Here is a 9248-nt window from a genome sequence, read left to right on the forward strand (position 1 = left end):
TAATTAAACTAATATTAATTTAAATGTGGTAGTGCTGGGCTGGAACAAAAGCCTGCCAAGACAGCACTCCAGGACCAGCGTTAGACCCCTGCCCTCAACACCAAGAAGACGAAGCAATTGACTGGAATGAGTTTAATCACACAAACCCAGAAGTCTGAACAAATAATAAATAATGAAATACACTGACAAACCCTTTCCTTAATTTACAAGTCTATCTACAAAAAGAAAAAGTTGTGTGGATACATTAGTCAGCACAGTACTACACATTCCAGGTCAGGAGTGGTTTGAGTTCTAGAACCCTTTTCCATCTGAGGTGTACAACCTCACCCACGGAGGGCTGGCGTGGGTGTAGTAGGCCTTGGTTCCAGCCAAGCTGTAACATACCTGTTGATCCAACTCGTCTGATTGTAGAATCAGGTGTTTTTGCTTGGCTGGAACAAAAGCATGCACCTTTATGGATAAGGTTGGCCACCCCTGTATTAGTACATTAAACATTCATACAGCATTTCCCTTCAATAGGTTCATCAAGATCAGACTGCAGCTGAGGATTTCAAGTCTAAAAATAATTCCTTTCCTTGTCTCCATCTGCACTTACAGAACTGAGCTGGTTAGAACAGATATCATATGCTTCCTCCTTTCCGATGTTTTTTAGTGCAGATAAAATGAGAGGAAGAGGAAGTCTCCCGACTATTGAGGTGCACCCACCTTCTCCATGACATGAAAAATATTGATTTATTACAATATACAAGTGCGTAATCATTTCTGCAGCAGAAGCAAAACATTTCCCCCCAATGCAATCCTCATAACCCATAATTTGTTTACTCATTGACCTCGATCCTTGTCCCTTCTTTGTAATAACATTTGTAGTCAATTACACAGTACTTTTAATGGGCTGCTGATCCAGTTAAGTCCATAATGTACTAGAGTAGGGCTCACACATCCAGAACCTCCACAACGTTATGGGTACCTTTGACCACTTGTCAGTCCTCTGTATCCTTATTATTGGTTAGAGCATCGGAGTATGCAGGAGCTACGTCCCCTTCTCTGATCTGAAAGGACTGGATCATGTGTGACCCACTGAGCTGAAAAAAAACATCCACACAGGTGCCATAAACTGATTTCATCCAACGTTTCCCTCGACTCTTATCGTAGTTAGCGATTTCGCCATTGACTATCATCTGTTTTGCGGTCAGCCAGCTAGCTACTCTTCCAATGCTCACAGAGTAGGTAACAAAAACCTAAACCTTTTATCTAGTCCTTTCAGATTCCCCAGTGGTCTCAAACATTGTAACACATCTCCCTCCCTCATGCTCCTCTTGGTCAGTGGGTCTTGTTGGTCAATATTGCTACTGTGTGGTTGGGTGCGAGTGTAGGAACTGGTGTGCGAGTCGCTGTCTGGAAGAAATACATCTGAAAGATAGCATAGAGGGACAGGTGTAAAGGGTTAGAAACTTAAAGAATGAGGGACGTGAGGTTTATAGATGGACATGAAACATTTCCCCTGAGACATTCCCATTTAGATTATGATTAGGGCCTGGTTCAAACATTTTTTGTTTAAGTAAAATTAGGACTAATTTCTATACAAATGTCAGACCATGATCACTGCCATTCTTCTTCAAATTATTTGAACAGGGCCTAGGAGGATGGGGCTAGGTAACTATTGCCATAGCACTCTTATAGTGGGCTCTTACCTTGCAGCCAATTGATAGCAGCGCATGGAGAACGACGATTGTTGCCACGGTGGCAAAAGCCATCACCTTGGTGTCATCGCGGACAACAGGCCAGAAGGTGAGCACCAGGACAGACCCAGAGATCACCATGGCGACCAGGATGAGGAGCCATCGGAGCCATTCGAATGGTAAGATCCACAACACCTGAGGGGGAGGTGATTGGTTTGTTACTAGAGAACAAAATGTTCAGATTGGGTCCCAATCAGATAGAAATATACTATAAAGAAAAGGGTCATATTCACTAGGCACAAAAACGAAAGAAAACTATGAAACCGTAAAGTAGGTACCACCTGAACTTCATTTTCCATTGCAAAACATTTAGCTAGGGGATTAATATGTTTTGCTAGATGAATTACAACCCAGACATTCACTAGTGTGTCTGCTGACTCACTGAGGTGGGGATGTAGATGAAGAGGGAGTAGCCGTAGATACACACTGTCTCCAGGAAGGAGTAACCACTCTGCTGCCTCTCCTCCCTCTGCCTCCAGGTCAGGAAACCCCATACACCCAGGGGCACCAGCCAGGCATACAGGAAGATCACTACTGCAGCTATTGTCACTGAGGGAGTGAGAAAAAGCAAGCAACATCAACACTGCTATTGCATGTAATATAACATGGTCTTGAAAAAGGCCCCTGTGCTGAAACGTAAAGATAAAACAGTCAACAATCCCCTTTGTTTACATAGCAAATCTCACATGAAACCATTGATAAGGAGCCAAGCTGTAACCCCCAGGTACCATACCTCTGTGGAACTGGGGTCTGTAGTGGTACTGGGGGCTCCCCAGAGAGTTCAGGAAGGTGGACAGGTTTCCACTGATGGCCAGAGAGAACACCAGCGTCACGCAGATCCAGAAGGGACCTGGACATACGGGGAACCAGGAGGTAAGGTTAGTCTGGGTAGAGGTGGTTCACATTACAACCTAAGATATGCAGAGTTTGGCAAACTGTCATCCAGTTTTACAGCAATAAAATGTAACATTCTAAGGTCCATTCTAATTCAGATCTAACTATCTAGGAACAATTTTATCTAAGCTATAGTGGTGATTTGTGTCCCATTACCATATAAATCCGGACTCGACTGGAGGGTATGTTTGATGAAGTTCCGCCCTGGTAAAGGCATCACCGACCCCTTGACCCTGTCCAGCACCTGCATCCCATGACAGGAAGTCAGTCAACCAATGGACATTGTACAGCAACTAACACCACTACATTTACAGTTTCTATATGGCAGATGTTAAACAGCAACATATAGGCCAGCCTCATGAGTGCAGATTAAACTGTTATTTCAAGCCTATTGTACCTGCATTGTATCCACATTGAAGAATGACTGGTAGTACTCAAAGGTCCAGAAACCGCTAGTTTGTTTCTCCCCTCTTAGGAGCTGTAAACAGTAATGTCAATCAGTTATCCCCATATTGCTTGGTTTTTGGCTGTTTGTGCAAACATCATTACAAAGGCAAAATTTCAGATTATCAATGGAGCGATGTGATTGGACTCATTCATTGTCCTGACCTCTGAACTCTCCTCCTGTCCCTCATCATCGGACATGTCCAGTTTGATGTCCCCAGTGACACCGGCCGGGGCCGTACTGCTGGAGCCAGACATACTGAGGGTGGAGGCCCCAGGGTCTGCTAACAGCAGGTCAGTGGCCTCCTCAAACTCTAGAGGAGAAGACAGAGGAGGTTAGAGTGAGGGAATGAAGGAGGGACCGAGAGAGGAGGTGCGGGACAGTGGCAGTGAGAGATGTAGAGACAAGGTGAGAAGTGAAGATGAGGTGAAAGGGGATAAACAGAGAGAGGAGGATGGGAGCCACTCCATGAGCCTCACCTTGGAACTTCAGATCATCTGGACTCGCCATGGTAACTCTGGAAAGATGACCACCTCATGCAAGACCTGGAAGGAGATGAGAAATGTACTCCTAACTGTTGAGTCGGACGTATGGCAACAGTCTGTTCTTCTCCCGGATAGGGTAGCCTGCTAGCTTTAGCTACATATGGACAAGATGTTCTCTTCGTTGGCTGCCTTCTAAAGCATACGCAACAACATCATGTGTAGGCATGCGACATCGAATATGCAGGTGCAATTTTTTAATCTGACAAATGACAGATTGTGTTGATCTGTTTGGCAGGCTAGCAGTCTGTGTCAGGTTTATGCCTATAGTTTACTGTAACTCTAGCTAGCTAGCTTCAGATTTATAGTCATACGTTGGCCGTCGTGATCCGAGATTTACCTGTTTGTCGCAGGAGGTTCTGTTGTGTTGTATCCGCAATGCGAGCCAGTCAGCTATGTTAGCAGTGCTGACACGACCACCTCGCTAGCCTGACAGCTGTCGAGCTAGTACTGTTTTCTCGCTTTATATCTCAATATCAACTCACCTAACAACAGCAGCACAAAGTTAAATATTTTTTTTAAACGTGTACTGCGTTTGTTGTCTGAATAAACTAGCTAGCTAATGGTGTTAATTTCAACTATGGTGCACTAAATTCACATTATCACTCGCCTGTTCCACGTCACCTTATGTACACAACCATCCTGTGTTGGCTCAAGACGGATCATCGTGTTCACGTGACCAGGTACAGACGGAAAATAATGCGGTGCGCCAAATGTGTTTTCTTTGTAATATGGGTGTTACCCGAATGTAAAAAAACGAAGAAACATTTGTACTTACATTATATTTATTAGTTTCTAATGATATTACAGGGATTTAAAAACATTATTTTTAAGCAGAACTGGATATTTGTTTTTTTACGGGAAAAATAATAATAATACAACTTTTCACTGACATGCCATTTTGTCTCAATAAATTTAAAAAAACGTAACATTGGAAATTCATGTATTTTCCGGTCCGCTGTGTTTTTCCCGATCCGAGCCAGTCCGAATGTGAACTTCCGGAACGATCGGCTTCTGTCTGACGAACATGGCTGCCTCGTGGGTGCTCAGGAGATGGTGCTCCACGTCTGTAGCAGAAGCAGGAGCAGCACCCGTCAATGGCACCCGATGGGAGAGGTTGAAAAATAGCAAATTGGGTAAGAAATCGATCTTTCTCTTGGTTGTCGTGTTAGCCCACCACGCCTTTACGAACCTGAACGAACGCATGATCTTTCTTGCCTAACTGTCTTGCCAAAGTCATTCATGAGGTTATCAGATAATGTGACATTAGCTTCAAACAAACTGTATCACGTTGTGGTTTTTACACAAGTTAGATTTGAAAATGTACTTCATACACGTCTATGTAAAGGCATTGTTAGCTTTTGATCCTTTACAGTTGCCCCTGCTTGCAATCACAGGGTGGAGGAAGGCACGTGACTGAAGTTACTGCTGTGACCTCTCTGAGACAATCCCTGTCAGTTTGGAGATGCAATACAATACAGTGTTGGCACACAAAACATTATAATTGTGTGCATGCCTCACTACCATGTCTAGGGATATGGTGTCAGTCTGTTTTGCCTTTGTTTTAGTAAACCATCTATCTTATCTCTATGCTGTCTGTCTTTTTCTCACAATTCTCTCCCCTCTCAATCAGGTGTGTGGTTTAGCGGCATGTCCAGAGACTACAAGGAGGCGTGTCGTGAGATTGTGGTGGGCGCGTGGGAGAGGCCAATCAAAGCTTCCATCTACCTGAGCCTTTTGGGTGGAGCCGGCACCTGCATCTACACAAACCCCGACGACGCCTCCTTCGAGACCACCGTCCTGGATACAGCCAATCAGCTCGGGCTCCTGACGCCGTGGATACGCAGTGGAACATCGGATGGGCATGTGCAGAAGCTGGCGAAGCTTCGTAACGAGGGAAGGTTACGTCACCTCAGCCTGGGAGTGGTCTCACTCACCTACTTCGCCGATTACAACCCGGACGCCAGTCTTTACGAGGCCCAGTGCTCCAACCTCTCTATCCCCTGGAGGGAGCTCCACACGCGGGTACTGGACGTTGGCTTCGCGGGTCGCTGGTGGATCCTGGACCATAAGATGAAGGACTATGATGTGAACGATGAAGAGTTCAAGCACCTGCCGCCTGCTATGGCCGCCACAGTGCCCCCTGGTGTCCAGGGGGTGGAGAATAACGAGAGGCTGCACAAAGAGTCATGGATGCCTCTGAAGACGGAGGAGAATGAGGAGAAGGAAAAGGCATCGGCAGCCGTAGGGGAGGAGGGAGGCATTGTAGAACAGATAAAGATGGACAGTTTACATCTTGTAGAAACAATAAAAATAAAGACAGGCATTGTAGCTCAACCACAGGAGATAGCTGACCAAGAACCACAGGAGCTACCTGACCCAGAACCACAGGAGCTGACGCTGACAGAGACGGAGACACAGGAGTAGCAGATACAAGCCCTCGCAAAGGCCTAATGTGTCATGGACCAATGGACTCACACTAGCAGGACTATGACTGCTGGACACATAATGAGATGGCTGAACAAGAATCTCTGAAAGGACATATTTATTGGATGTTGACAAGATGGTATGTGTGTATAAGAGTACCTTCTGCACTGTTTAACGTGTTATATAGCGCCCAAGCCTATTAACACTCTTGACTATAGCTACACATGACATGATGTTAAAGGGTCTCATTTAGAGAATATATTACTGTTAACAGTTTATTAATGATACTTATTTGGTATGTAGTGCTCTATACTGAGATATGATAATTGATGCCATGGTCAGCAACCGAGATTCTATAAACAGCCATTACAAACTTCAAATAACTTGATATTCTCTGGCACTTTTGAATTCGTTTTAGCCAGTAGTTCTGAAAGTAGAGCTCACAAGCTAAAAGTGGTCCCTGGAAATGGCGTACTACGTCACATGTGCACCATGTCATTGCTCTCGCTCTGCTGTGTGCATCTTGTTACCTGCCACTCAAATGGTAAGGGGCTGAAGCTCATTAGCTAGAACTAGAATTGTTAGGGGGCTGGCCCATGTGGGGGAAACTGTAGGAAAATGGCGGAGCACAGCTTCCAGAAAAACAGTTGCTTTCAAACTAGGGATTTCGTGGTTAATTGAGGTGAAACAGTAATTCTGCTCATAGATTATGCCTGTATGAACTACAAATTGACACATCCAGCCCAAAGCAGTAGGTTTAAAAAATACTTAGTCGCCAAAGTTCCGGAGCACGTCTTTAACAATACAATAAACATTCTCTAAATGGTCTGGATTTATCATGTATGAATTATTGTCAAATTAAAGTACTATTGGAATGAATTTGAATTTTGTGATGATCATTTCCTCTGAATACCTCCCCATGATTTGATCTTAGACAAAGCAGAGGTACTATCCAGGGAAGAATATACCAAGATATTAAATTTAAGTGGAACGGGTAGCCATTTTTGATTCCTCCAGTCCAGACTGTTTTTCAATACTTTCCTCCTCGACTAATATCACAGTAGCATTAATTCTCAGTGTGTGACTTCTTCCATAAGAAGTGAGTGTTTGTCTCCCTGAGGTAAGTCAATCAGTAGTTTTGCCACCGCCTCTTCCTGGGATTATAGAAACTGTGTATTGCTGTGCTGCCCTTCAGGCAGATAGAATGGGCATCCTTTCTTCCTAACGTTTGAGAGTAATTATTCCGGTAATCGTATTGCCTTTGACCAACCTCCCTTATCATTGTGGAGCTTAACTCATTTTGTGGGAAAATCCTCTCCAGATTAATCTCTCTCATACCCTTCTATCTCTCTCTTTCACTCCATCTCTCTGTTCATGTCTGTTATTGATCCTGCTGTTGTCTTGACACTGATCCTGCTTTGGCTCCAGTTACTGATCGCCGTCTGATCTTTAGGACAGGATCATTCATCCTGATCAGGGGCCATTCACACAAGGACGGGGAGCTATTGAGGTCTGCAACACGAGTCAAGGTGGACTAATAGTCTCTCACACAAACAACTAGACTCTCAAACATGCTCAAACAGAACTAGACTCTCAAACGTACTCAAACATGTCTAGACATATACACAGCCTACATCTCACTCGGCGCATGCCAGATGTGCATGATATCTCTGAGCTGCTCAGCAACATTATTGTATCTGGATGATGGCTACTTGCAAATACTCAGAGAAACATACACACTTACAAAGGCAGTAGTTATCAGAGTACGAGTTTCAAAAGGTGACTGAGGGCCTGCCCTGAAGTTGGCCCCCTCTTGGATCTCGACCCCTGAGGTCCCGATTCTTTGTAACCCAGCCCCAGGATGGAACCAAAGACTAACCTGAAACTGACCCTTTTTTTTAACTAGGCAAGTCAGTTAAGAACACATTCTTATTTACAATGACGGCCTACCCCGGCCAAATCCAGATGACGCTGTGCCAATTGTGCGCCGCCCTATGGGACTCCCAGTCATGTCCGGATATGATCCAGCCTGGATTCAAACCAGGGACTGCAGTGACGCCTCTAGCACTGAGATGCAGTGCCTTAGACCGCTGTGCCACTCCGGAGCCCAAAGGGGTCAAGAGGTGAAACAATTGTCATTTACAAACCACTGGTGAGGACGGTCGAATGTCACATATGAGAGGCAGGTCTTCTGGATCAGAACTGCCTTAGTTGGAGGATTAATATTTTATGGTTCAAAACCTCTTGTCAAACCTAATGCTCATGAATAATACAAATTATTCAAACCAAACAGTCTTGTTTTTGGATGGATGCAGGTACTCATACACTCTGTTTATGTGTGTCAAGTCCACAGAACTAGAATGAGATACTATTTCTATGGTCAAGTCAATATAGGCAGTGATAATACCAGTCTACAATCTCCTTTAAGACATAAATGGGTAAGAACATGAAATGTACTAAAACTGTTTTAATCAGCGTGGAATTCCTGTCATCCATCACCACTCTATTATCTTACATCCTTCCACCCAGCCGTCTCTCAATCCCCTTTCCCCTCCTCTCATCCTTCCACCCGGCCATCTCTCAATCCCCTTTCCCCTCCTCTCATCCTTCCACCCGGCCGTCTCTCAATCCCCTTTCCCCTCCTCTCATCCTTCCACCCAGCCGTCTCTCAATCCCCTTTCCCCTCCTCTCATCCTTCCACCCGGCCGTCTCTCAATCCCCTTTCGCCTCCTCTCATCCTTCCACCCGGCCGTCTCTCAATCCCCTTTCCCCTCCTCTCATCCTTCCCCGATGCCCCCTTTCGACCATGACTCCCAACCCCATCCCTCTCTCCTCTCCTCCATTGACTGCTGATGGTCATTCTCTCTACCAGAGGGGTCAGTGTTGTCATTGTCAGTTTGTGTGGTCTATCAGCAGATGACCACTGTTGGTCAATCAGGCTGGTCTCATAGACTGGACATTACATAGTAAAGGAACATCTGGGACACTCAAATTAGTATGATATGTTACTTTTGGTTTATTTCTGTTATGTGTCACATGTTATGTAACATGTCACATGTCTGTGGAACTTGTTCAGTTTATGTCTCAGTTGTTGAATCTTGTTATGTTCATACAAATATTTACACATGTTAAGTTTGCTGAAAATAAATGCAGTTGACAGTGAGAGGACATTTCTTCAAATCAAAGTTTATTTGTTACTTG

The 9248-nt window shown here is 44.7% G+C and overlaps 2 protein-coding genes across 3 annotated transcripts; one reads left to right on the forward strand and one right to left on the reverse strand.

The window, feature by feature from the left end:
- Positions 1 to 117: 117 nt before the first annotated feature.
- LOC115104362 (protein YIPF1-like) lies at positions 118 to 4050 on the reverse strand. Its single transcript, XM_029625801.2, has 9 exons — positions 3961 to 4050; positions 3558 to 3623; positions 3243 to 3391; positions 3031 to 3111; positions 2790 to 2877; positions 2473 to 2589; positions 2122 to 2288; positions 1692 to 1874; positions 118 to 1410 (listed from the first exon to the last, which is right to left on the reverse strand). The coding sequence occupies exons 2-9, from the start codon at positions 3586 to 3588 to the stop codon at positions 1321 to 1323; spliced, it is 906 nt and encodes a 301-aa protein (XP_029481661.1). The 5' UTR covers positions 3589 to 3623; positions 3961 to 4050; the 3' UTR covers positions 118 to 1320.
- Positions 4051 to 4219: 169 nt separating this feature from the next.
- Positions 4220 to 6926, forward strand: LOC115104363 (mitochondrial import inner membrane translocase subunit Tim29-like). 2 transcript variants are annotated; one of them, XM_029625803.2, is made up of 3 exons: positions 4220 to 4303; positions 4604 to 4756; positions 5254 to 6926. In XM_029625803.2, exons 2-3 carry the CDS (start codon positions 4648 to 4650, stop codon positions 6045 to 6047), a joined length of 903 nt encoding a protein of 300 aa, XP_029481663.1. In that variant the 5' UTR covers positions 4220 to 4303; positions 4604 to 4647; the 3' UTR covers positions 6048 to 6926. The 2 variants fall into 2 exon arrangements, with proteins under 2 accessions (XP_029481663.1, XP_029481662.1); XM_029625802.2 differs by lacking the exon at positions 4220 to 4303 and having other exon boundaries at positions 4348 to 4756.
- Positions 6927 to 9248: the final 2322 nt, after the last annotated feature.

Source organism: Oncorhynchus nerka, linkage group LG26, assembly GCF_034236695.1.
Source record: "Oncorhynchus nerka isolate Pitt River linkage group LG26, Oner_Uvic_2.0, whole genome shotgun sequence".
Lineage (NCBI taxonomy): Eukaryota > Metazoa > Chordata > Actinopteri > Salmoniformes > Salmonidae > Oncorhynchus > Oncorhynchus nerka.

What these genes read in the sequence shown, in the direction of transcription:
- LOC115104362 (XM_029625801.2), bottom strand. Translation starts at nt 3,588, where the DNA reads ATGGCGAGTCCAGATGATCTGAAGTTCCAAG. An exon ending in TCAATGTGGATACAATGCAG is followed by an intron (nt 2,878 to 3,030) that starts GTACAATAGGCT and finishes CATGGGATGCAG; the next exon opens with GTGCTGGACAGGGTCAAGGG. An exon ending in TGCTATCAATTGGCTGCAAG is followed by an intron (nt 1,411 to 1,691) that starts GTAAGAGCCCAC and finishes GCTATCTTTCAG; the next exon opens with ATGTATTTCTTCCAGACAGC.
- LOC115104363 (XM_029625803.2), top strand. Translation starts at nt 4,648, where the DNA reads ATGGCTGCCTCGTGGGTGCTCAGGAGATGGTGCTCCACGTCTGTAGCA. An exon ending in GTTGAAAAATAGCAAATTGG is followed by an intron (nt 4,757 to 5,253) that starts GTAAGAAATCGA and finishes CCTCTCAATCAG; the next exon opens with GTGTGTGGTTTAGCGGCATG.